Raw genomic sequence first — 27,753 nt, forward strand, 5'->3', positions numbered from 1 at the left:
TATGTTTGTATATACTATCCTCCTGACTCCACGTCCAGCTTAATAAATTCATTAGCAAGACATGTTGTACAAATGTTGTCTCTCCATCTTTTTCATTAAAGCTCATTATTTCCTTTTCTTCCTCACTTAACTTTTCCATGTTAGAATGCACTCAGCATTTTTGCTGTTTTCAGCTGCTAACAAAATGGTGGGCTGGACAGGTACACTAGTGCTGACAGCCAGGAGCAGCACTAGTGCTCTGCCCACACATCCTTCCTGAAAGGGAAAATCAGGTTAACTCATAGTCCAGATGCTCCATGCAGCCAGCACGGGGCAGGTTGTGTGGAAGAAAGCCAGCATGGGGCTTCTTCAGCAGAACAAAGACAGAGGAAACCATCTAATACGTGCAAATGTATGTGCATTTCAAATTTGTGAAATAACTTACAAGAGGAATCTTTTTCAGGAGGAGTGAGGAACGGGAAGAGAGGGAGAGGAAAGGGATGTCTGAGCTTTACTAAGGCAAAAAAAATCCCTGTGAGAGCAGAATGGCAGATAACTGCCTATAATCTAAGTTCCAGCCCAAATAAACCTTTGTATTTGCTTTGCCATAAACTAAGTTCAGCCATTTTTGTCACAGAGAGAAAGGTGTTTGTGGATCATGCCTCAGGTCCATTTTCAGCAAAGAAAGACCTACCTGTGTAAAGAACAGAGGTGATGAAGTCAAAGGTAAATAATGAAGTTGCTACCCACCCCCGTAGTCTAATCACTTAACTATGATACGGGCATCGGTATGGCACCTACATTGCTGAATGCAAAGTCAAAAAACAGGGAGAAAATTATTCAAAAATTAAGGACTTATATTTTGACTGTTCTTTTTCCTGGAAACATTGGAAAATGTTGCCCCAGAAGGCTGCAGAATCTTTCTTAGAGATCTGCAAGACTCCCTGGAACAAAGCCCAAGAAACCCGGCCCAAATTTAATGTCAATTCTGTTGTGGGCAGGAGGCTGGGCTAGATGATATTCCAACCTGAGTGATCCTATGATTTTTGTGAACTGCCTTTCTACAAGCTTGAATAGACTTTAAAGTTACCTTCAAAAACCAGAAATACCTGTAATTCATTAGAAAATCAGCACTTCATAAAATTACAACTGTGCCTGTACAACTTGTACTTCGCCAGCTAGCAAATGTACCACTGCAATGGGTGATGCTGCCTCACACTGTGCCATCTCTGCATCTACTTCTTCACTACCTAGGAAGCACAAACTGCCTTATTTCAAACCAGTTAAATTACAGGTATCGTTCAGCCCAATTCAGTTAAAGTAGCCCAAAGTTGCATGATGATGAAAATTATTTACTTCAGTTAAGTTTAATGTGCTGGTGGATCATTTTTATAAATTTGAGGTAGAGCAAACCACTCAAACACAAATGGGGATGTGTGTATATACATACATAAAGCCAGTTTAAGTAAATAAAAAGTTTTAAATATACCATTAAACATCAATTTATATGTACAGAAGGCTGTGGCTTGGCCCTCTGGGATCCTAACATTCTCTTTTATTAACCTTTTTCCATGTGGGAACTTTCTACTTTATATACAAGTACTGATGTATGAATCTGTAAATACTGCCAATATTTCATTTTCTACAAAGTGTCTATAAATCACATCAAGTCAGGACAGCCGTGGACAGCATGGCAAGTCACTGAAGTAAGCAACACACACTTTAAAAATAATCCTCATTTATTTCAGAAACAATACATCAAAGAAATACTTGACCTGTGCGTCCACAGACTCCATAAACAGTTTGATAAGCAATTAGTGCTGTGCAACCAACCCACAACACCCATAGGTTTTGAAGTGCTTAGCAAGATAATAGAACATCATTGTTCCCATTTTATAGCTGGAACAGCTGAAAGAGAAAACTCAGATGCCTTGTCTGAGGTCTCACAGGAAATCAGTGTCACAAATGGGGAAAAAGACCGGGACTCCTGACTCTCAAACACAATCTTAAGCCACGGATGATTTGACTATGACTAAATTTATAAACAAAAACTGAGACCAAAAAATGACTTGGTTATTTCAACTCAAATAAGAAACAAAGATTTCTCATGGGTACAAGACACAGTTGTTATTGCAGAAATTTATGGATCGATAAGACCAGATATCCCAAAGTCACTTGTGGGAAGAGGCCCCTTAATAAAAGCCAGATGGGTAGAAAGAGGACAGCAGCACAGAGCAAGCTAGACCCCAGGGTCCACTGGAACCACTGAAACCCAACTTGTGGCACAGCAACGTTCCAGAGGAACCCCCCAAATGCCAAGGGGCATTTCTGAGTTGCAACAGTTTCTGCAGAGACCCCTGCACTAACAAACACTTCCCTCATGCTGTAGCATGGGGAACCTGGCTGCGAGGAGGCTCCTGGCAGGGCCATGGGAAGCAAAGGCTGTTGGATAACAGTTGCTCTACAGCTGAACCAGGTCTTGCTCAGGCACCCGTCAGCCTGGGATCGTGGTGGCACAAGGCCACGAGACTTGCACAGAAAGACACTTCTCCACAGGGTCTGCATCTCTGCAATACGTCTATTCTTACAATTACCGCTCGACGTTGCATGTTTTGCATTTCAACATAGCACCACATCGCTGAACACCAATTAGAAATAGCACTTGTTATCTACTGTGTGTTAGACATACTGTCTCAAGAGGACTGGCATTTCACAGGGGGATATTTCTATGGGCAGAGATAGAAATGAAGATCGACCTCTTTGGGCACGGATATCTACTCTAAGGGGATGCAGAGACTACCCTTAGGGCACGCTCATGTACTGCCTTTGAAGAATAACAGCGCATAATTCTGTTTCAATCAACCACCACCGATTTCAGAGGCATGGCACAGCACCTGAGCACACGCTCCACAGAAGGAAGAGCAATGCACAGATGAGCTGGGAGAAGAGAACAATGCTACAGACAATGCAGTATCTAAGGATCTTCTTTCCCTTATATCATCCAGTCATATTCACATTGCAAAGATCTTTGTCAGCTCCCGCAGACGGGGAAGTTTGGGAATTCAGGTGAGGCCACATGGCTCATTTGGTGTCATGCTGATCTCTTGGTTTTGTCTGTGAGCTGGGCACTTCCAGTTTTCCTGAGGTAGCAGATACAGAGGTCTTTGTTTCATACCTTTAAGAAAAACAAAAGTGAAGGAAAAGGGGACGGACAGACAGATGCACTGGAGTTTCTTAGGAAAGACGCAAACACCCTTGATGTAAAACACATTTCTGAAATACTCCATTGGGACAGACAGCACCAGAGCCTCCAAAAGCAAACTTCACCCTCTCAGAATCACGCTGTAGAACAATTACAGGATTATTGTGGCAAGTTACAAAACAGTTAATCAGAGAGGCATGACTTTTCATAAATAAATGAAAAGGGCTCTCAAGGGCCCTGAACTTTATGCAGAACGGATGTTTCGCTTGCTAACATCCTGCAGCAGGTCAAGGAAGAGGAACTGCAGGTGCTGTGCTATAACAGTACACAGTACTGAAAGCAGGGAAGACAGTGCTGCTATAGAGATGCATTCATAGAATTTATGTGCAGAAAGTATTTATCAGAGGACAAATACACCCACTCTTTCTGTTGTTCTGCTAGTTTTTCTGCCAAGCATTTTACCAAGACAGGGTCTACTTTGGAGTCAAATTTGTTGGCAAACCAGTGCCCATAATTCAGAAGCCATCTTAATTCTGCAGTCCCATAGATGCAGACACTGCGAAGGTGGGTACCAGTGCAGGGAGGATACAAATGGTCTTCAAGATAATTCCATTTCACCAGACGAGTTTTGCTTTGTAGGTCTGTTATGTCCTGGGCTGACCTTGGAACCTCCCCGGGGACCCCAGGAACGCGTACCAGAGTGGCCCAGAAATGTTCATCCGGAGAGTATGTATCCCTTGACCACTCAAAAAAATCTTTTGCAAGAGAGCTTTCAAGGGTATATTGAATAAATGCTCGGCTTAAAACAAAATAGGCACTGCCTACAAATATCTCAATATTATGAGGTGGCGGATCCTTGGAAATGTTGGTTTTTACAGGCATCTGCATGTATTCATAAGGCACTTTCATAAGTTCATAATGATAAGTAAATCGTTCTCTTTTGCTACTGCTTGGCTTTATAGTTTCCAGCATGTTTCCTCCATCGAGTTTCTTCAGTTCAGCAACCAACTCAAAATTCGACTTCAAAGGGAAATCTTGGCCACACAAATTAATAACATACTTCCAGGGAACCGAAGAGTCCATCAAATCAGACAAACAATTGAAATCTGCTTGCAGCCGCGAAATATGTGCATAGTCCACTGTCTCCAATTTTGATGCAATGAAAATATTGGGGAAACATTTAGCTAGATTGTTCATAGCAGATTTGAAACCTTTTGCTGCTTTTTGGTCATAATGGATGCAGTAAATATTTTGATGACTGTACAGTGAATGTATGAGCCTTTCTACCATTACTGCATCTTTGTGAACAACCAAAGAATAGGCGACTGGAAAACTCTCCTCCTCTGGTGAAACAGGTTTTAGGTGGTATTTCCTAAGTGAATGATATGCATGGCAAGCACTCGTCATTGCTATGACATCTTCATCAGCTAAATCAATTATCTCTTTTCTTCTTATTTCTAAACTCTTGCCAATTTCATGGGGATCTTGTTCATATATAGATGAACAATTAATTTCATACTGGAATTCATTTCTAAGGTAGGAATACCTGTTTCTAACATAAGAAGAAGTGCTCAAGAAGTGCTCAACCAAATAAATGCCCTTAGAGGGAAAAAAGTGTCTTTCAACATGGAGGAGCTTCAGCAGTGCAATCAGCCACCCTGTAACACACAGGATCAGGATCTTCCTTCGTGAGGGACATTTGTAGGGACACTTGCGTCTCTTCATTCTGCAAGAAAACAGAGACATGATCGTATTTTAACAGGAACAAAGCATCAGAGACAATTCCAGCTTCTAACAAAAACGTGCAGACCAACCAGTTTGTCTACAGCATAAACACCACCTTAGCAAGACAAGGCATCAGAAACCTGCAGTTTCTTCTTAATCATCATGTTAATTCAGAGACAGATTTTGCCATAATAATAAACAAAGATTTCATTCCCCTGAATTAGCTGACTGAAGGCAACCAACTCAGATTTCAGATGATTTTCAGCTAAATAAGATTGTTGGAACAAGACTCCTACCGTTTATTTTCCAAACCTTTTTTTTAATTTCTTACGAGTCACAAACTGAAGTACAGCAACCTCTGCATTGGCAGAAACATGACTGTCCTCTAAGTGAGTAGGAAGGATTGTTTATTTTCCCGAGTAACTCCAGGACATTCAATGGGAGCAGTAAGGGCATCTCTTCTGAGTCTGCAAAGAGTGTGTGCTTAATGGTAAATATTAGTATTTAAAAAAAATAAAGCATTAAAGTGAAAGCTTTAGAATTCAGTCAGAGCACCCCCATTGTTTCTGCCACTGGGGCTGGTCCATGAAGATATCCAAGGGAAAATGAATTTCCTTCCCATCCACTCCCAACAGGGTCTAACAAGCTCAACCAAAGTCCTTCCTGTGTCCAGATTTCTTCTGGAAAACACTGCTAACCTGCCTTGAAGAAAGACACAGATGAAGACACAGCACTTCCATCCACTGGAATGAGTATATAATGTAACCTTTTGAAGGCAGGAGGGGTAGTAGTGAGCGATAGCGCATCTACCCTGTTCTCTGCCATGTGACACAACCTCAGATGCGACTGCAAAAACACACAGATGGCCCCTTTTTATGCAGCAGGGTATTTAATAATATTCCTGTGTAGCAACTTAACAACTGAGGTATTACCACTATAAAGGCTAACTACAGTGATCCTCTTTCCATATAGCTTTGCTTTACCAGCTGAGTGCAAGCAGCATTGTTGCTATCCCTGAATTAAAATTAGACCAGAGTCCACATCCAGGTGCAGCATTAAACTTAGCTCTACTTAGCTTAGACTAAGCTCTACTTTGTCTCTAAATTGAACAGCTCCCAATATTTTCTTTCGAGAAGAAGCTGTTCCAGAATTCTTCAGAGTGAATAAAATGGTGGGGCTACCAGAAGTGTCTCAGATGTCTGCAGATCCCATGTATGCGCATAAAATCAAGTATTGAGGTGTGCATGCAACACTTACTCAAGACTAACTTAGGCACCTTCAGCATTCCCACCCATGTCAGGTCTTGCAGGCTGTAGCTTCAGTTACAATGCAGCCTGTCAGGGCAGAGCTGCTTCATTAGTCTGTTCTCCCTGATTTTCCCTTTCCCTGTCCCTCTTTCTCCTTGATATTTCTCTTCTGGGGGCAACGGAAAGGAGAAGGAAATACCACCTCCTTGTTTCACCTGGAGGTGCCAGGTATAGACCAGAGAAGGGAGCAGGGTAAGCCAAAAAACACATTTTGTAGAAGCCAGAGCTCAGCAGCTCTCTACGGGTTTTACAGCCTCCAGATACACTAACAAAACAAAGAGAAAAAGCAGATCTATCTCTCCACGAAGCCAAAAATCCTCCCTTCCCCCTTAGCCAGCAGATGCTTTACTTCACTTCTTCTCCAAACTAATTCCAGCTCAATGTCTAATCCAGGTCTCCGCTTTACCTACTTCGTTCCTGGATTTATGTTCCTGGAGAAAAGTTGCTCTCAAAAGCTGCTCCTAACCAAAGCCAGGTTTCCAGCCACGTGACGCAAGGCCTGCGGAGGGGTACACAGCTAACCTGCCCTTGTTTTTAATTTGGAGGGAGACGACCTGTGTGATGCGATCTCTCTGTGAAGCCCACCCTGTGCTTCTGCCCAATGGTCTCCCTGGCTACCAAGGACAACCCCTACCACTCCTGGCTGAACAGGGATCGCCTCGTCCAGGGACCGAATCTTCCCTTCCTCTCCACCTCCTTCAAAAAGGCAAAAGAGAGCCTAGACAAAGAAAAAGGCCGGCCGGGGTGGGGGGAGCATATTCTCCACTGCTCCAAAATCCCTCTATCTATGGTAGCCCTGGCCAGCTTCCATCCAGTGCCAAACATTCTGTTTCTAGGCAAACCAACAAAAAAGCCATTGCGCCACGCTACCCAGCCTGAAACTACCAATTTAGACCACTGGAGCCCAGTGCAGTCCAGAGTTAGACCAGGATGTGCAAGAAATCACCTGGACAGTACTGAGGACTCCCTCCTTGCAGCTGATGAGCAAAGGATCCACACTCAGCTCCCTGAACATTCCTGTGGTTTTTGGCACTGCCAACCACAAGACACTATTGTGCCACATAAAGAGGTCATAGAAATCCAGAAGACTGTGGTGGCATGGTTCAAATTTCCTGTGGAGGAAGGAATTAAGGACCACTGGTGAGAAATCTCAGCTCCTCCAATGAATCCCTTGTTTATGGAGGATCTCCCCCTGATCCTGGCCAGCATCTGGTCAGATGAGAGCATCTGGAGCCAGCAATTACATCCACAGCCCCATCTGTTTGTTTGTTGGGTTTTGGGTTGGTTGGTTTTGGGTTTTTTTTCAACACACACTGTATGACCATCACCACAGTGGTCCAGACAGAATCAGGCCATGTGTGAACCCAACCACTCTTAAGCACTCTAACATCTCTCCGGCACTGCAGTTCACCACTACCAATACCTCACTGTCCCTCCTGCTCCATTCTTATTACATTAAATACATACTCTCTTGTTGTTACCTCTGATGCGCTTCACAGCCAGGCTCAGTATCTCAGCATGAGGGCAACAGCTTTGTTCTTTAGGCACAAATCATTTGCCTCTAACTGGGATGAAGTTAGTTTCTGCAAAAGACCGGGATTTCTTGAGGAACAGTGCAAGACCAGGGAATGAAATCACTCAGGACAGAAGAGCCACAACAAATCTCATCAGGTTTTGATTCAAGTGCAAAACTCCTTACCACATGCAGCACTTAAAGCCCCACTCAGACAAAGCAGTGCGCTGTACACACAGTCCTCTCTGGAGGAGGAGGGAACGAATGACACGCAGCAGATGGGAACAGGCACCCAGGGCTACATGAAGCACCTACCTGGGGTAGGACTGACTAGATGCTACCTCTGGTTATCCTGCTCATGAGTATTTTTTTCTCAGGTGCTGCTATATTATACACAGGACCAACATTCCATCTTTAGCACAATGATTTTATACTAGGAAGGGAGCGTGGCATTGCCATCTTGCCTTGTTTCGTAAAATATTTGCACTTTCTCTTCTACATGTGAGGAGACTCCTGAGGAAATGAATGGAGACTGATCTCACCTTGCAACCAACACATATCACACAGCTGGTCTACATACACACATATACAGCATCTAACCTGGTCAGGGCACTTACTGGTTGGGATGCAAAGTACTGAACGATTCAGAGAAGGTAAATGGGTGTTTTTATTTATCCTTTGCATCTGTAAAGCAAGGGATGTTCAAAGAAAACAGACATGCAAGAAATAGAAGGGAAACACATTTGTGTTGTATAACAAAACCTGTGTTCTTACACAACACATAATTATAGCCTGTCGTAAGGTACCTTAAAGACCATGAGCTCAGCAGGATTCAAGAAGGAATTAGGCAATAGGCTGGCTGTTGAGAGTTTCCAGAGTTACCTTTGCCAATACATAAATATGGATGGAAAGTTAAATTCCCTGGAACCATGACATCAGGCAATTACCAGCTGCCAAGACTTCTGACAGGAAATTTTTACCAATAAAAACGTTTCTTGTGTCCATCGCTCTGTTCTCTGAATCTTCTTTTATCTACTGCTGGACCAGAAGAGCGATTGTTATTTAGATCCATGATGGCAATATTTGTATCCCACCCAGAAAACGGCTGGGTTTTTCACTGGTGTATTTCACTGCTTTTTTTTGTATTTTCCTCCCTGCAAGAAGTTTGGGGCAGCTTTACACCTCCAAACACATAAAGCCTTTTGCTTTCTGCAACTGCACAAGCTGCACAATGACACAAAAGGAGGAACAAGGTGGTGGGAGAATTTCACACGCTCCTGAAACAGTTCAGCCGCAGATCAAGTCCTTCCACTCACTGAATGCTGTTTTGGCCTTAGTCGGCAGAATAAACCCTCCCAAGGGGCTGAGCCATGCTGCTCTCAAATTGAAACTTTCGGTCCTTGCCCTGAAGGCACCTTCCAGTCAGGCTTAGCTGTCTGTGTCTGCCTAAGGCAATGATGCTGGGCTTGCAGAAGGACCAGAAAATACATGACACTCTTCAAGCAGGCAGTGGGGCTCCACTCTTTCCTCCGTGCTTCAAGCCAGTGCACGCATCTCGTTTTTCGGGAGGCTGCAGAAGAATTCTGCAGCTCTCTTGGGGCTCATACAACGCTCATAAAAACTATAAACCCCATAAAACCAGAGGATAAGCTTTCTCCCCTGTGAACTGAAAGTGTTGAAAGTAGTGAACCAAGCTATGGCCAGCTAAAGGAAGCGCTGGGAAGGAAGCCCAAGCTGAAGGCAAAAGCGTGCTAGAAACTGCACATAAGGACTTGCACTAGAATTAGACCTTGGTTTCTACTGACTTGCAGTAACTGGCGAAGAGAGAGAGAACATGGAAATAAGAACAGAGGAAATCACACGTATTTGCCTATAGACATTCATATATATATTTTGGGTAACACAGCAAAGGTTTGGGGACATGAAGTATGGTGTGATCCCAGGGGCATATCTGTAAAGACCTGTTGCCTCAGTTGTCACTTCTAGCTGCTATCAGCCAGATGTGCAGAAGCTTACCTTCCTGAGAAAAATTGTTACTCCTGCTTGCAAACTACTGAATCTTATTCCAGCAACCTGTAAACATAAATTAACAGCCAGTGAAGCTGCAGAGCACCGAAAAGTGTGCAGACCCTGACAGCGGGCACATCACGAACATGACAAGCAGTGTTTGCACCTGTACACCAGCCATAGGCAACCTGCTTGGCTAAATCACCCAAGCTCGTACTGGACCACTGTCACAGAGGCAAAAAAAGTGCATCTGTAAGGGCCAGAGAAGCAAATTGAAACAGTAGCTATTTCTCTTGGCTTTTACAATACAGATTATTATAACAACACAGAAATGTTGAATTTCTACTGAAAGACTGTAATTGCCTGAAACATTAAATGCTTGAAGGTGAAACCAAAGGAAAGGCTAATTAAAGACAAATAAAGCCTGCTTTTAGGATTCTTTTGGGAGGGGGAAAAAAAGCATTAAACCAATTCTAAATCTAGCTCCGCTGACTCATAACATTTCTACACACCACCAGGCACCTACCCTGTGGACCTCCCTCAGCATGCCTTGGGGCGTGGCTAGTCCAGATCCGTCGTGACCAAAGACTGCAGCACGTCACGCGTGTATCCGACCGGCTGCCTCTCTATCAGAAGGAAGCAACACCTGCAGCACCCCACTCCTCCCCCTCTCCGTCCCACGCCAACTGTGGTGCAGTCTGGGCTCTGGGTCTTGAGTGCCGAGAGGGGGACAGGACAGGATTTGGCATGAAAGCACAACCACCAGCCGGTGACTTTCTCCTGTGCCTGCCCTTCCCCATCCCATCCCTCCAGGAGTCACCTCATCTCCTGCAAACAGGAATGGGGGTGAGTTTGCATGGCCAAACACTTGAGGAGGGCAGGAGCCCTGGGTCTTCACCGGGCATAGGACTTCTGTCCAGATCCTCCCTGAGTTATACAGCCCTTTCATGAACCCTGGCTCCCAGGGGAATCCTCTCCTCTTTCTGCACCACACTTTTGCCAAATGTTGGCCAAGAAGAAACACCTGCATTTGTATCAGTCTGGTTAATAGACCCATTATCAATTTGCTACATCAAAGTTTAATCCACGGCAATTCATCTGATGATTTCCATTGCAGAAATCTGCATTTCCTTTGTCACTAGCACCATAATGCAAGACACAAAAAAAACTTTTTAAATATCTGGGAAGGGGCTCTCCCTTCACAACTGCTGCTCGCATTCAGAGAAGATGGACGAAGGCAAAGCACCCATCTCCCAAGCACTGACTACAGCTCAGCTTCTCAAAGATCATGCCTTCAGCTGCTAAGATTGCTGTGTTGGAGGTTTGTTTATTCATAAAGCCACACATACCACTCAGGATTCAATCACAAAATGAAAGCGGGTGAAGTTGTTGGGAAGAGGAGGAAATCCTCTCCCCAGGCGCTCAGGCTTCAGGTGGGAGTGCAGTGTGGTGGCTGGGGAGCGGTCCACCTAAAAGCTTCCACTCACAAACCACAGGCATTAATTACAACTTTTCTGACTGAGTGCAAGGCTCTAGTATGCCTTCTGCAATATTGAAATTTAAAAGGAAATCCCTGAGAAGGGTTAAGCAAGGGTCAGGTGTGCTGCTAACGCCAGATGCAACCTGGTCAGAAAACCCCGAACATACTGCTGTGTAAGCCATGTGAACAATCAGGTGCTTTTGCATTTCACTGGCACTCCCAAAAAACACACATGTTGCCTCAAGTCAATATATTTCTTTCAAACTCAAAAGAAACATTTCCTATTTTATTTAAACTGAACTGAAAAAAGTTCTAAAAGAAGCCCAATTTTGAATGGGAGCAAAGTATCAGAGATGGCAACAATCCATGTTTTGGCTTGTTTTGCAGTTTAGCTTTTTTGTTTCGTCAAAAGTAAGCTGGTTTCGAGCAATGTTTGCTTCTTCATCTGCATTTCTCATGATAAAAAAGATTTTTTTTTCTGTAAAATTTGTAAAAAGTAGCAGTGGCAATCCTGGCCTCCAAGGCAGAGCCCAAGAGGGAGTGATGATCTGCCTGCCTGAAAAGCTCTTCTGCAGGTTCACCTGAATACTGTGTAATTTCTGTTGCACTCTGATCTAAACAACTGGCTAAGGCCACTGTGCACTACTACAGAGGCAGCAAGATCATTGCCAGTGAAGCTTGTAACTCTCCTATATTATTTAGTTTGTATTATTTATAGTTCCGTAACATCGAACATCTAAGATGCTGCAGAAACAACAGCAATCAATCAGTGTAAGGTAGATGTAAATTAGCTTTGAGTGTGCCTACCTGAGGTTTCACTCGATTTTCCGAATCACTGCCAAAGCTGACCTTATAAGCTGTTGCATCTTCTCAGTGCTACACAGACAAATAAATCGTCACAGTTCAGCTCGTGAACTGCATATCTGGGGTAGCATAGGATACCTCCCACCAGCCCAGCACCTCTTCACTAGAGGGAAGTAGAGCACACTTACACAAAGAAGAGTGGAGAGAAGTCGTGCCCACCTCCCTGTAAGCCCATGGCCCTTGAAAGAAAAATAGGAGCTTCTCATGCTGTGTGTTGGAGGAGGAACAGAACAGTCAGATATTAACTGACTGAGTCTGTACGTTATGAGATGTGGTGGTCCAAATTTCTGCTCTGAAGAGACTCCTGTGAGCATGCAAATTAATTTATTGGGAATAACATTTTTACAAGGTATACCTCCATTCCTTCAGAGTAAAAGCAATTTTAAACCACCACTCCTACTGAGAAACCATATTACCATGCCATCATGCATTATTTCATAGAATCATAGACTGGTTTGGGTCAGAAGGGACCTTTAAAGGTCACCTAGTTCAACCCCCCTGCCATGGGCATGGACATTTCCACTGGACTGCTTGAGGTTGTCCTACAACATGTAGTAGTATTTTATACCAGGGAGCAGAACTCAATGTGGTTAAATTACCCAGAGTGCTTCTGGATTTGGCCTTGAAGAAAACCAGCAGAGAACCTGTTCTGTACCCTGGTCACTGTACTATGCATGTGAGACCCACCTTGCCCAATGTTTGTCAAACTAAGCATCTGAGGTCCCTCCACAGCTGGTGGAAAGATGTAAGGAACTGCAAAGGACCATCAGTTTGTCCCAGAGCATTGGCTGCAAGACAAGCTGGGTGAGGCGTCCCTAGGAACATCACTGCCCCAACATGCGCTGCCAGCTCTGCTTGCAGTGGCGCAGCCTTGGTGCCCCTCCAGTGTGAGGTGTTCTGGGGGTAGCAGCACTGCAGCTGACCCTGATCCTCTGCCAGCAACACCCCAGCAACTCCTCCACCCCAGAGCAGTGCTCAGCAGCAATGGAGAAAAGCCAGCCTGGAAGCTGCTCTGGTCAGCACAAGCCTAAGCTGGCCCAGAGAACCAAGCTCTTGCTTTGGCTTACCCCCAACGGCTCATATCCACTGGGGTTACAGCAGCTTCAGCCCTCTTTGAGACTGTCCCTCTATAAAGGGTTGAGGAGGGATTCGAGCAACCCAGAGAAACAGACAGGTTCCCTTCAGAAGTGCAGAGAAACCGGCAGGCTTTGGGCTTATGCTGCCTCTCTGAAGGCATGTTTCCACTTTACTAAGACCCTAATGATTCACATATGGCGAGCCCCGGTTATTGAGAGCGCCCAGGGCTTTACTGCTGCTCCTCACACTATTATTTCTGCTGTTTCCATAAACCCCATGTACCCGGAGTAACAGCAGCTCCCGGTCTGTGCAACTCAGCGATGCCAACGTCATTCTTGCACAGGAGGAGCCTGCAGCTCCCTTTACTCTGAGCAGGAACAAATTACCAGCTCTCACGTTCTTCTGGCTCTGCACGGCAAGTCTCACCTGCAGTCCACACAGTCAAATGCCTCTTCTGTCCCTGTATTGGCAGTGCAAATCAGAAAATACGAAAACTGACTGCCTGGTGGCAAAAAAGATAGTGGACCACCCTGGCACTGAAGAAACAGCCCCAGCCCCTCCAGAAGCCTCTGATCCTATTTCACAAATCACTCCTCTATGGCTATTGGAAACAGCCTTCTTGGGAATAAAGCAGTTTCCAAAAAGCTTTTCCTTTAAAGTAACAGCTGCATTATTCAAGGTAATTTTTCTTTAACTCAAAAGTCAAACACCTATGGGTATTTACATTTTAACATCTACTCTTTTCTCTTTCTCCCCATCTAGCAAAAACTCCCATGGGGCAAACTCAACCATGAAAAACAGTGAAGGTTCAGACAAGCTACTTTTGATAGAGACCATTAGTAACTAAAAAGTACCCAATTAAGAGTTTGCTCTAACCAGTCCAAAAAGGGCAAATGTGTCATTGGCCTCATCAATATCTGTGGTCTTCTTCCAACCTTTTCTATGCAGTGCAGAGGTGTCCCCAGTTTGTCTGTATTCAGATCGCACTGATTTATTAACAGCTCATCAACCACTTTGTTTGAGACTATAAGGAACTTTGCAGCTCCCCAGTACTTCATTCCCATTCCTTGTTGTGTCTTTTCTGAGCTCCACTAAACACAAGCACTTCAGTGGTTAAAGGTAGAAGCTGCCAGGTGGATCTACAGAGCCCACAACCTCCCTGGATGCTGCCCACAGGCTGGAGATGACATGAACCCCCCAGGTCCGTCACAGGAACCCCAGAGCCTGGCGGGGCCAAGATGCACCAGAATCCTCCCCGCAGGCAGAGGCATGAAAATCCTGCTTCGAAGGCTGAGTTTTGTCCAGTGAGGCTGGAGGGATCTCTGCTCAGAGCAGGTTGACCCCATGGAGAGAGAAAGGTGCACTAGACAATGCTGAAAGCAATAAGTTTAGCAGCAGGACCTGCAGGCAGGGCTACCTCAGGAAGCTTGTAACCCGTCTGTGTGCAACAACCTACACAGTGCAACTTTCCTGAGGAACACAGGGTGTGTATCAGCCAGTGTCCGCTGGCGCCCCTGCTCTGCCCTCTGCCAGTTCTTCCTGAAGGACCTGTTCAGTAGGTAAAGCAAAAGTCCAAGCTCAACCACCAACTACGCTGAGCTACAGAAAAACAAAAGCCATGATCTCCCTTAACGTGTAGCCCTATTGAATTTATACTACTTCTTTTCTGGTTTAGCAGTACCCATCAAAGAGGTCTGTGACTCTCTCCAGTGAGCTATAGATGCCACAAATCATTTTTGGTGTCATGCCAGATGGCCAGCTGGTGTGAGCCATCTCTTTATCTGTTGTCACATGAGCTTGAGAGTGGTTAACCCAGAGCATGGAGTGGCAAGACATGTTGACTGCTACCAGAATAGGGATTCTCAGAAAATTCAGGCTATGCGTAGGCAGTGCTCTCTCCTCAGTGGATCTGAAATACACAGTGCTTGCTACAAATGCTGTCGTGGGGCAACATGCTTTTGTGCTTGCCACAGAGCAAGAGTTAAGTGAAAAGGTCAACTCTGAATGCAAGTCTGTGGAAGGAGAGGAAATGGAGAGAGTGGATGCAGGGGAACAGGAGTGCTCCTACCCCACCATGTTGTTCTCTGTCCCACGCAGAAGCCCTTCTGCTGACACACAGCACAAAACAGGCTCCTTGCTTATCACAGGTTAAAAAAACCAAAAAGGGAATGGGTGCTGAGAAGAGTAGGAGCAGCAGAACAGAGGTTGGGAAATGACGAAAGAGGAGAATGTAGAAAGGGATCAATGAGGGTCAGTGCTTTCATGTAGGTGGCATTAACAACAATGAAAAATCAAACAGAGCAGCAAAACAGGTGCTTTCTCTGACTTATTACTCCCACATCCCTCAAAGGCATCTGAAGCAAAACCAGTGTCTACACCTTTCCTTGGAAACCAGGTCACAGTGTATTTCAGCAACCAACATCATTACCATATAATAGCAGGAACAATTCCCTCTCCCCCAGGCAAAAACACTTTGGGAAAAGTTCTCCCTGATAAAATATCTCTGTTTGCTTAATACACACCCGCTCACACAGCAATGCAATCTTGGTCAAGTTGTTTGCATGACCAGCTCTGCATCTTATAACTCTGTTATTTCCTTCTGGTTCTCCCTCTACTCTATACAAATCAAGTCACTTGATGGGTCTCTGGGGAAGGTAGAGGGATGATGTTCCTGGGAAGCAGGGGAAGGAGAAAAGTAATGATGTGCTTTGCTAAGCGATTTTTTTTTTTTTTTAACTGTCTGAATTAAACTTTTAACTCTACTTGATTATTCAATGCTGATAGCTGGGAAAGTTAATTTATTCATGTGCTAGTGTTTACTGCTGCTAGCTGGTTATTTCCATCGCAAAATTATCTATTGATAGGGATTGCAGAGCTTCTGTAGGAGTACTTTTTATTGGCATTAAATCTAGATCAGTTGATTCTATCGAGTTTGTCTGGTTTTCCACCCACTTTCCCTGCACTGGAGCCTCAGTCTATGCCCCTGTAACATAGCTGCACCCACTACCAGCCTCATTCCACACAGTTCACCCCCTTATTTTGGCCTGCCTGATGTAATACTTAGATTTCATCTAAATGATGGGCAACTAAAGAGCTAAGTAAGTGTTGTCTTATAGACCTCTAATTGCAAGATGTGGAAAAATACGCCGTTACTTTTAGACGCAAGCCTAATTAAGTAATAGGCCTGCCAGTTTTAAGACCCTGAAAACTTAAAACAACACAGTGCCCCAAGGAAAAACAACAACAAAACCCTACAGTTTACCACAGCCTGTTTTATGCTTCTGGAAGAGGAAAGACAGCTTCTCACCCCATACGTGGGAAACACAGGTTCAGCAAAGATTTGGCAGTTATGGATATCACATACAACTTTGTCCCAGTGGTAAACATGAGGCGCTCTTCATTGCACAGGATACATAGATCTGCTGTGCTAACAGTAAGTGGTTTTGCTTGTCTGTCTGCCACTGAGTCTCAACTCTCTGTATGTTCTTTAGAAAAGGCTGGATGCTCTTTTCTAGTTGTCTCCAGTACACCAGTGATCCCCATAATTGTAGTAAAATATCTAACATTAGTTCCTGCATGTTCGTGTCCCAGAGATGTGTTGAGGTAAAGAAAGGCCGTGTCTCTGTTCTCTGGCCAGGAAAAGAAGCAAGCAACTTCTGCAGGGTCATGCAAGAAGACAGCAGCACAAGAGAGAAGTGAACTTGATTCCTCTGCATCCCCAACTGATCTGAACTGCTTTACAATAACTTTTGATGGAAGCTGTTCTGGTGGAGGCCTGAAAAGAAAAATCTCTCAGCAAATCCCTTGGTATACCCCAAACTATTCTGTCCTTCCAGTCAGAGGATCTGCAGCCCTGTTAAAGCAAGAAAGTGTTTAGAAAGCCCAGGGGTAGTCAGCCATGGAAATTCTCAAGCCTGATTGCTTATATATTGAGTATTTAAATTCCCTGACTTTTAAGAGACAGTAGTACTCATGTTTGCCAAGGACTTAATGTGCCATAAAGGCAGAAGTCAAGACAAAAATAAATAAATAAATAAAAATTAATTATTTTCAAAAAACACAAACCCCAGTAAATAGAGTTTACTCACTTCAAATTTGGGGCAATCTAGAGTTTAACAGCTGTGTTTTGACTCATGAGAGTTTAAAATAATACACTACTATGGTGGAGAGAGGGTTAATCTTTACCCCCAAACTACCGCATAACATAAAAATTGGGCCCAAAGGGACAGAACTTGTGTACATTGGCAAGGAGTAGCACCGTAAAAGAGGGTGGAAGTTTCCTGTTAGACAGGGAGGCAGGAGAAACCGCACTGTGCTGCAGAAAACCTCCCATTAACAGCTCAAAATACTTCTCCATTTCCTTCACCTCCCCACCAAGCTGCTTGCAGACTCTCATCTGCGAGCCCCCGCTGTAAATCACCCCCCATGTCAAAGTCTTCACTGCCAAAGTCACAGCTTGTCACATTAGCAAGATCATTTCAAGTAGAGCTGCAGACCTACCTCCTGGACTTTGCTGTGGTCTCTTCCCTTTGCAGAGCTCTTTAGGATGCTCTGTCCCAGAAGATCAACATGGCCACGGCCAGCTTGGTGGTTGAATAAAGTCCTGGCATCTGCTGCATTCTGCCGGTGCCTGCAGCCTTCATTTTATCAGTGTTTCAATCGTGTATGAAGTCGGATGTACAGAAGTAGCAGGGATGACATTATTGCTTGCACAGGTTATGAAAGAAAAGTGTAAAATGTTAGCTGAAAAATAGTGAGTATGGAGGTTTTGTGTGATAAGCTGTGGAAGCCATTATCTGTATAATAAGCATATATTTTTGTTTACTTGTATGGCATTTCCAAGCACCAAGAAAATGTGGGAAAAAACCCACCATAAAAAGAACAGATCACATCAAAGCAACCTAATTTCCTTCTATGGCAGGGTGAAGAGGACTTGGAGAGAGGCAGGAAAGTGCCCAGATGTGATGAGTCTGTCAAAAGCCTCACCAAGTTCAAGACTCGCATGGTACTTCATGTATCAAGACTTCAGGTCTTGGAGGCTTTGCTCCCTCCACAGATAAAATAGCTCTGCCACCAAGCAAAGCCAGAAATTTGGGCTACTGGTATGACCTCCACAGTCCTGGTGATACTTTCTGAAACTGTTCAGACACAATGGTCTGCATTGCAAGTTCACCTATAGATAAGTACCTCATATGGTATACAATGTCTCTTATATGGCAAGAAATATATTTTTGTGCTATTATACCTAAGCTTTGTGTGTGTAATGGTTACAAAGAAATTTTAGGGAACTGTACATTGTACTATTTGCATGTACCACAAACAAATACTACAGTATTTTCCCTTGAGGAAAGCACAGCAGCAGTACTCCTAAGGCATATGTAGCATTATTCTCCTCTCCATCCACATTTTGTCCCAGGTATAGTGCACACCAGCCTCTTCATCATCAGCCTTCCAGCTCATATGGACTTATAAACCTCACATCTCTGTATTATGGAGCTTGTTATTTTTCAATTCGTCCTCCAGTGTGGCAGGAGCAGGCTGAATCTTGTAAGCTCCAAAGAGAGGTCTGGGTGTCGCAGGGCCACGGAATCCTGCAGTCCTGCCTTACCTCAATGGGCCCAGCGAATTCATACAACGACAACAGCTTCTGAATTCCCCACTTAATATTTGGCACTCCCTGCATGCATAAGGCACAATGTGGCATGACAGTAGCTCAGTCAACTTTACCTCTTTTCAGTGTGATGCGGAGGTACAGTGGCCAATGGTATCAAATGTTATTAATTGATAAAAAAATTAAGAACATAGAACTATAGAGATTATGGGAGTTTCCTGTGAGACAAAAGCTCCCAGCACATGCAAAATTGGAAAAGGTCTGCAGACAGCTGTGCATCTTTTGCATAAGATTTAGGGTGCTGACTTGTCCTTGCCTGAAAAGCAAGCATGCAGAAAGATCCCCCCATCAAAGAACAACGCACCACAAAAATGCACACAGGGCAACTGCGCTTCGCAATGTCAATCCAAAAGGAAAAGGTGTTTGATTAGCACCAGGGAATCCTGCCCAGGCCAGCAGCTAGCTTCCTGATGCACCACGCAAACCACATTACAGTTAGACAACATGACAGAGCACGAGGATGTGTGGGTCTCTGATGGGCTGGTATCTTCTCCACACATTTGTTTGGTTTCCGTTCTCTTACAGCTCAGCAGTTTCCAAAGCCAGGTGTTCCAACTTTCTGCTTCTCATGAAATTTCTATTTCTTCCATCCAGTTGCTTTTGAATCCACATGAGTTTTCTGACATCCAGTAGACTCGGGGGGGGGGGGGGGGGGTAGTAGCAAAACACTCTACGACTGACCTGAGTATTGTGTAAAAACCCACTTTCTCTTACTTGTTTTCAATCTTTTGCCTTCCAACGTCACTCAACTGTTGTAGTTCTTGGTCTGAAAAAGAGCAAGCAGCTCTTTCCAGTTCACTGCCTCCACTCCAGTCACAAGTATATCTGCCATATCTACCCCTCAGCTGTTTCTCTCCCAGGCTATCAAATGCAAAAAGGTTATTATTAAGGAAGTTTATTTATTTTAAAAGGTTACTATTAAGGAAATTTGCCTAATTCAGAATGAAACAGACTGGTTTAGGGGACTAGATCTTTGGAACAAGTCAGAGGATGTTCAAAGAAGCAGATCCTCAGATGGGGCACAGTGGATGAGTTAACCTCAAGGGAATTTCCCCTTCAGGTCTCCTTCCGCAAGCCTTGTTCTGATACCAGTAAGTCTGTTCACCCCATAAAGAGAGAAAAGCTGCTACCACCTCTCCTCGAGGGAAGAAACATTTTTTTTTTCTGACAGATCCTTGCTGTTCTGTTACTTTTTGTTTCCCCACAAGGAAAAAAAGCCTCTTTCTATACTAAAGAAACGAGTAAGTGCACTTGGCAAACTGGACACAGCTACAGGCTGACGCATACATTTTTAGCAATTTACTAAGAGACAAAAAAACCACGAGAGGCTTCAGCCAACGTCACAACAAACCCGGTTCCTGTTCCCAAACCACACGTTAAGTTGGTATAACTGTTGCTCCTCAAGAAAAGCTTATGGGGCTGCAACAGCTGGGCACACCTCCTGCCAGCCGGGCTGCGGGCAGGTGTGCGCCCGGACTTCAGACGCCTGCAGCCCGTTAACTGCTGCCGCCTCCCGTTCCCGAGACGTAAAATCCCCCTCCCCGTAATCAACCTTAAAGACGCACGGCGCCTTCTTACCGGAGCTCCCCGGCAGCACCCACCGGCGCCGGCACCGGCACCGACCCCGACCCTCCTCCTCCGGCCGCCACCAGCGCCGCGCCCTGCCCGGCCCTCCCGCCCCCCGCCGAGCCACGCAGCTGCAGCTGCCGCTGCCGCCCCTTCCTCCTCCTCCTCCACCTCCTCCTCCTTCCCCCCCCCTCCCCAAACTCCGCCGCCGCGGCCGAGCCTCCAAGTTTGCGCCTATGGCGGAGCCGCCGGGAGGAGGCGGGAGCTGCTGCGGCCCCAGCCCACCGCTCCGCGTAAAAAGTTTGGGCCCTGCCCCGCTCCCCTCCGCCGGCCGGGCCGGGCCGGGCTGGACTGGGCTCGGCTCCCCCGCCGCCGCCGCTGTCCCAGGACGTGCCCGCCGGCAGCGCACTCACCGGAGCGGAGCGCGGCCGTCCCGGGCCGGCCGCGCTCCTCTGCTCGGAGGCGCGCCTCTGTGTGTGTGCGTGCCTGTGTATGTAGGTTGTGTGTGCACGGACATGTGTGCGACACGGCACCCCATGACGTGGAGGAAAAAGGAGGGGCCGCCGCTCGCCCCGCAACCTGGCGGGCAGCAGGAGGAGAGGAGGCGGCAGCAGCGGCGAGGTCCCCAGCGGCGGAGCGGAGCGGCGCGGAGCGCAGCGCAGCGGGCGCGGCCGCCCCTTCCCAGGAGCCGGCACCTGGGCTCGGGAGGAGCCCGCCGCCTCGCCGCCGCCCCTCCTGCGAACGCGGCGCGGACCGGCCCCGCTGCCGCCTCCGAGAAGGCGGGGCGGCCGAGGGGGAAGCGCAGCTCCAGGCTGCGGCTTCGCAAACACTGCGGTGGGAGGGAGCCCGCTCGGAGGGAAGGGGGGCCACAAGACGGGCGCCGGTGCCGCCGGCCCGGGTGCGGCCGCGGCCGACGGGCATCCGCCTCCGGCGACGAGCCCCCCGCGGCCAGGGGGCGACCCGGGCTCCTCGCCCGCCCCCTCGGGGCGGCGGCGGCGGCGGCCCCTGCTCGGCCTCCGTGGGAAAGGACAGAGGCGCGAAGGGCCGGTCTGCAGCAGCCCCGGGGCGAGCGGCGGGCGGGCGCGGGGGCTGGCGGTGGCTGCCGTTCCGAACCCGTAAGCTGCGGTCTGGCCTTAAACCTCTGCTAACAGTGACATAACCTGCCCTTGCACTGGAATATTGCAGTTCCCCAACGACTTGCAGGCAAAGGCCGGTGTTTTAAGGTCAGGCTGAGCTGCTAGGCTCTGCTCTCCGGGGGTCCGCGCGCCTGGTGCGCGGGTTCGGTGGGAAATTTGGGAGACGCCGCCAGAGCGGAGAGCATCCGTCCGCTCCTGTAGCGCAGACCTTGCAGCTGGGCACAGCTGTGACAGCTCGGCTGAAGGTTGCTAATCGCTTAAGCCACTGTAACCGAGTTATATGTAACCGCACACCCGAGCTCCTTCTGCGGGACCCAAGTGAAATCTAAAGGACGGAGCTGCCGGACAACTCGCCTGCGAGTTACTCTGCTAGAATAATATTGATGTTAAGTGGCAAAACTTTCTCCCGGACATGAAGCCAACACCTTAGCAAGAACACGTGCCCAACAAACAACAACAGTAAAAAACACCCAACCCAAAAAAACATATATATATATATATGAAAAACCTAGGAGTTCTTTGAATCCTGTTCCATCTTTGAAATGTTTTAGTCCTCTCCTGTGTCATGTCATCTTTTCTCGATATGGCCAGAAACTTAATAACTCAAATTCCAGATCACCTATATGATTTTCTACCTGACTGGTTACTTGACTGCTGGTGACCAGAAAAAGGGCCTGAATCTCACATATGCAGTTGTTCATTCTCTTGGTAATTCAAACAGAGTGTTTTTCTCCAGTTAATGTTAAGGTTTCAAAATCAGAAAAAAAGTCTTGCCTCTGTGTCATAATGACAAAACACTTGCCAGCTGCAACTGCTCCAAGAATTTATCCTAATTCCTATGGCAACGTTATTCTGGTACTGCTTCTGCCTCCCCCCCTCCTTAGTTGCATTTCCACCATCAAAAACTCAAGGTGTATTCACACCTCACTGTACTTTAAACACCTTTCCAAAGCTGGCCTTCATTCCCATGTTTCTCTTCCCTTAACTGCTCTTGCTGGTTACAGTTCAGCTTTGCCTGGCAAGAAGGCACAAATGTTTTGTGCTGATCCTCTGCCTAGAGTGAATTTAGCTCTATCTGCATCTTTATTTCTTCTCTTCTCCCCGTGTCTCCCTTGCTTATACCTTTTCATAACCTCTGGCCTGTGTTACTCAGGAGGTCAGCTTATCGCATCGGTCCCTGCTGGCCTTAAAATCTATGACTCTTGTGTGGTATTGTCTGCCTCCCAGCTGCTTATCTTCCTTCTCACTCTCACTCTTTTGTTTTGTGCCTCGCATTCTTCCTCACTGGTATTAATCTCCCCAATGATTTTTTTTAACTCCATCTCAGCAACAAATAAATAAATCAGTCTCTGGAAATATGAATCTGAATTCGTGGCTTTTGTTCACTGTATCATCTCTTTCTCCTCTTACTCCCCATCTGAATATTAACAGCAGGCAGAATGCCAGGGGGTTTTTAGTCTTTGCATTTTATGTCCTTTTCACTTCAGCCTGCACCACAAAAAATATGTGCTAACTCACAGCCTAGGAGTGGAGAAGGGGTTTACTAAATGAAAGAACAGAATCATGAAAGGAGCAGGAAGGGCTGGGAGGACTCACCATTGCTGTTTGCCACTTGTGAGCAGAAGCTTTATTACTCTGCTGTAGTTAGGATCACTAATAGCTGCCTATCTTTGACCTGTGATAACAGCTTGTATTTTTATGCAAAAGTACACTTAGAAAGCAAAAATTTAAACAGAGGCAACAAAACACCCTATTCATGACAGTATAAATTTTTGCCATCTCTTAATGGATCTTTAAGAAAAAGATTCCAGTAGGGAGAACAGGGAAAATTCAGAGTTGTAAGAACATTTGGGATGCAGAATCCTACATCTGTTAGTCATATTAAAACGTATGTTGTCAAGCTAACACCTTTCTCAAAATGCTTATATACAATGTAAATATTAAGAAAAAAGAACCCTGGTAGCTTACTTTTACATATAGTGTCAGTAAGAGACAGTGGTTTTCATGCAATATTTTGCATTTTTACCTCTTTGCCCAGCTTGAATAAGTCAGATATTTTTGTCACTGTATGTTAGGATTGCCTTAGGTCATATAATCATGTTAATATAATGGACTAAAAGTATTACTGTCAAATCCTCCCAGTTTTTACACATTAATTTTATTAGACAGCTTGTAACAAAGAAAAGATGTCAAACAAACATGTAAGTAATTCAATAGTCATTTTAACAGTCAAAAGTCTTTCACTTTTCAGTGAAAGTGGAAGTGTAGTACTTGAATGAACATTTCCTTTAAACCAATATGCCGTCAGGTTTGTTTTGCTGCTGCAGCTGTGAGACTGCTCCATTTTCCTTCTGTGTGGCAAGTGACCTTTACAAAATACCTGTCACTCAGTAGCCTGTAACTTTTTTGACTTCCAGGCAGTTTGCATTTCTTTAGCCTTACAGCCCATCAGGCTATGATTGCTCATGCATCCTAAGGCGCAGTATTAGCTCTCTGCACATCACACTCCTCTCTCTTCCCTAAACCACCTTCTGTTTAAGACACTAATCAAATCTCCACAGAACAGCTCTTCACACTCCAAATAGCTAGCTGAGGTGGTTATGTATTGACAGGAGATATTTCTCATCCCATTCACTGGAGTTAGGAGTAGCAGGTGCTATTATTTCATCTCTTCTTATAATCCAGAGAACCAAAGAGCAAGAATGCCATTTGAATGCAGATAACTCTCATGACAGTCAAATGTGTTACAAATCTGTTACTGAGGCAGATTCACACATTATAAAATTAAAACAAACAGAAATCCTCCAGAGATAGGAGTCAATATCTAAGATGTTGTCAGATGGAAAAAATTCATGTTCCACAAACAGGCTAACTGCATTTCCTGCCATATGCCAGCACATTATCTGCTTATCAGAAAGACTTGGCTGGAACATGAATGGAATTTCCCTGAGCACTTCCAATGGCTAACATTCCTCTTTTAACCTCTCCCAGCACCTGGCTGCTTCTCAAATGTTTGTATATATCCACGCCACATAAAGCAAAGCTGCTGGTGATTTTCAAAGCTGCTCATCTTGATTTTTTGCCTAATCTAACAGCTTATGTTATTACACAAACAGTTGCAGCCATTTCTGATAGCACATGCTCAGGCAGAGTGGTTCCAGGTTTAGGTGTAGGAAGTGACTATTGGTGTTGATACCTATTTGGTACTGTGCAGCCCCACCAAGCATGGGCAGCCACTGAAATCAGTGGAATTTCATACAAAGTTATCAATCTGGAACAGATTTCACAATGAGCACCAGTGTATAACAGTCCTCGTCTACTTCCCCATTTCTTAATCTTACAGCACAAAATTCAGTATTGACAGTTATCCTCACCTGCTACAAAGTACTCCCCCTGTTCCTCATTTACCAAAACAATCTTTCAGTCCATTCCAAGTGCTGGGCAAATGATTTATCAAAATGACAGTAACAAAGCACTTTTAGTTCTAAAAGCTCAAATGTTTATTTTTAAGTGATGACAAAGAAGAAAATGTTAGAACTCAGGAGGTCTTTAGAATCCAAAATCTTCACATTCTTTGTAGAATCTCCAGTACTTTTCCATTACAGGGCATGGTAGAAACTCCTCTTTACGTACCATTACTATCTCACGGAATTGAAGAAAACGTGTCAGACTTGCCACTGAGTTGAACTGGACAGAAGAGCCTGTTGAAAATGAATGCAAATGATTACAGGGAGTGTATTAGAATAATGGAAAGCAATCACTGGTACTATTATCTAGAGAGGTGTTAACATCTTGTTAGAACCACATAAACATTAGTGATCCCTGGGAATCTGTAATGTGTCCTAGGAATCTTGTAGTGTAAGACCCCGGCCATCTTACTGGTATCTCTGACTTGCACCCAGACTTCCGTGAGACAACACTACACTTCATGGTGCTCAGAGTGAGAAGTCAGCCATCCCGGCCATTTCCAATTATATAACAGGAAAATGCAGTTGTTCTTCAGCATTACTTGAATTTCACATATTATGTGCACAAAGGGGTAAGTTTAGTGTACTTCCCCCAAATTAACAAATCCCTCTGACAGGCAATGCCCTTCCTACAGTCCCAAAAGGACTATATAAAAAGGAAGGCATACACCTGTATACAAGAAATTGCAGGACTAAACAATGGGTACTTGCAATATTTAAATATCTGCTGATCTGAAGCAACCATTGCAATGCATAAACTTAAGGTACTTGTGTCAGTGCAGGAGAAGCTGACCTTTTAGTTTTCACTGTTAAAATCAGTAACAAAGTAGCACTGTAAAGATTCAGCAGTAAGAAATGTTACAAGACATTTTCTCCATAACAGCACAGACTCCAAAAGGCACTTGGAACTGTATTTTTAAGAGTTACTTGCTTTCGTTCTATCTTTTGTCCGCACTTTCTCCCTTTAGTAGCCTTGCACAAAATATCAGAGCTGCTGATCTACCACAACCAGCGCAGCACAGAAACTGCCTGTGAGGGCAGATGTTATCAAGAGAGGGAGGGCTGTTAGGAAAGTAGGGACGGCCTCTGTTTAAAAAAAAAAAACAAACCACAAAACACCACCAAAAAAAAGCATTCAGACACCACCCAAGTGTCTCAGGCAAACAGGATAGGTATTTCAGGATGATTAGATCAGTCAAGATAAATCCTCATCAAAATGCAGAGAAAACATGTTTGAAGTGGCACCAGTTGGTCAATTTAGCTTGCATGTATTTCTGGGCTACCATGTACCATCCCAAGAGTTTGTCTGTTACCAGAGTTTTCCAGTTGTGTCACCAATTCCAAAATGCAAAATATATTCACTGAACTGACAACATCAGTATGTCCCAATGCTAAAACAATCAGTGTATCATCTTGTAGGTATTAGACCTTTTAACTCCATGTCTCAGTGAGGACTTCCTTGCCAATTCCTGATTTCCAGGAGTTCACCACCCAAAGCAGCGAAGTGGCAAATTGCTATTAGAAGCGAGAGGTCTGTGTTCAGAAACACAAATACAGTCTTACGTGTGAGGATGTATGTTGTTCCACACTCATGACATCCACAGCAAAACTTCTGACTCCAGTGAGAACAGGATTGCATTTGGTATCTTACACCCTCAGTGCATCTTCAGTATACTCGTGCCACCACACAGTACATAATGGAACAAAAAGCATGACCTGATGTCTAGGGTGTATTTAAGTACCTTGGACTGTTGTAACAAAGATGGGCAGGCTGAAAACAAGTCCCACCAGAGAAGTTACATCACAATGCTCCTCACACAGTCTTTATCACTTATGAAGCAGCAGTCAGTCACACCAGAAGAAGTCAACTTACCCACTCACCCAGAAGTGATGTTTCCCAGGGCATAAACAGGAATGCTTGGATGGGAAGTCACAAAACAGTTTTAAGGACACCTTCAGGTAAAAATGATCTTAAAAAAGATCTGGGAATTTTTTTTGTAAAATAAACTGGCAGAAACTGAGTTGAAACATTGCCATTAATACTGAGTCTATAGTGACATGACAGACATGACTTCAACCTGGTTTGATTTGTTGAAAAAAGCTTTTTCACTCTGACATGTCCACATTTTGTATGTAAGTACAGGAAAATTTTTTGGCAAAGTCTGAAGTTCTTTTAACATCCCATTTTGAGAGACGATAATTGAAGAAAAGACATTCCCTTCTTCCTTTGGAAATGCTCCTGTCAGCACTCTCAGTGCAATTTTCTAACTTATTTACTAAAAATTCTCAACTCACATTTGAAAGTGTAATCAAGATACGACCAAATAAATCTATTGAAATAACTTTTTTTCAGCAGTTGACAGCTTGCTTTTTTGATTCCTTTGGGTCAAATTAATGTTTTACCTGTTGGATTAAGATTTTGTAGATTAAATATCAGCATTCTACCATTAATACAACTTTACCTGAGTGAATAATTGAAAACTCTACTCTCTCTAATCTCTACTTTTCAGTAATTTTAGGTAATAGTCAACAGTTAGCAAAAGCAAAGTAATTTATACATCCCAAAGCTGTCCCACTCAGTTCTGACATCAGTGTTTGATATCAAGGTTTCTATATCCATAGACAATCATTTTTTCCCCAGTAAGGATGGATCAGTATTTGAACATTTAGTCCCTGTGTTTCTTCCTCCATGTTCTGACACAGCCAACTAATGTTCTTCACATTTCCATTTTTCTTTCTCAGTTCTTTTTCCCTTTTAT

General features: G+C 44.8%; 2 protein-coding genes across 9 annotated transcripts in view; both read right to left on the reverse strand.

Annotated features, from left to right (window-relative positions):
- Nucleotides 1–1,437: 1,437 nt before the first annotated feature.
- On the reverse strand, nucleotides 1,438–21,016 carry GCNT4 (glucosaminyl (N-acetyl) transferase 4). Of its 8 annotated transcripts, none has more exons than XM_052777838.1 (3): nucleotides 20,805–20,886; nucleotides 17,655–17,860; nucleotides 1,439–4,907 (listed from the first exon to the last, which is right to left on the reverse strand). In XM_052777838.1, the coding sequence occupies exon 3, from the start codon at nucleotides 4,904–4,906 to the stop codon at nucleotides 3,539–3,541; it is 1,368 nt and encodes a 455-aa protein (XP_052633798.1). In that variant the 5' UTR covers nucleotide 4,907; nucleotides 17,655–17,860; nucleotides 20,805–20,886; the 3' UTR covers nucleotides 1,439–3,538. The 8 variants fall into 8 exon arrangements, with proteins under 8 accessions (XP_052633793.1, XP_052633801.1, XP_052633795.1 ...); XM_052777839.1 differs by lacking the exon at nucleotides 20,805–20,886 and adding an exon at nucleotides 20,404–20,465; XM_052777836.1 differs by lacking the exon at nucleotides 20,805–20,886 and adding an exon at nucleotides 19,540–20,438.
- A 2,649-nt stretch (nucleotides 21,017–23,665) lies between these two features.
- The window catches only part of ANKRD31 (ankyrin repeat domain 31), an 80,252-nt gene continuing 76,164 nt past the window's right edge, over nucleotides 23,666–27,753 (reverse strand). The window contains exon 26 of the mRNA XM_052778496.1: nucleotides 23,666–25,228. Coding sequence (XP_052634456.1) covers nucleotides 25,077–25,228 — 152 coding nt within the window. The 3' untranslated portion in view covers nucleotides 23,666–25,076. The remainder of the gene's footprint in view (nucleotides 25,229–27,753) is intronic.

This window comes from Harpia harpyja, chromosome Z (genome assembly GCF_026419915.1).
Source record: "Harpia harpyja isolate bHarHar1 chromosome Z, bHarHar1 primary haplotype, whole genome shotgun sequence".
Lineage (NCBI taxonomy): Eukaryota > Metazoa > Chordata > Aves > Accipitriformes > Accipitridae > Harpia > Harpia harpyja.

What these genes read in the sequence shown, in the direction of transcription:
- GCNT4 (XM_052777833.1), bottom strand. Translation starts at nt 20,929, where the DNA reads ATGGGGTGCCGTGTCGCACACATGTCCGTGCACACACAACCTACATAC. An exon ending in GACGGCCGCGCTCCGCTCCG is followed by an intron (nt 4,908 to 20,804) that starts GTGAGTGCGCTG and finishes GTTTTCTTGCAG; the next exon opens with AATGAAGAGACGCAAGTGTC.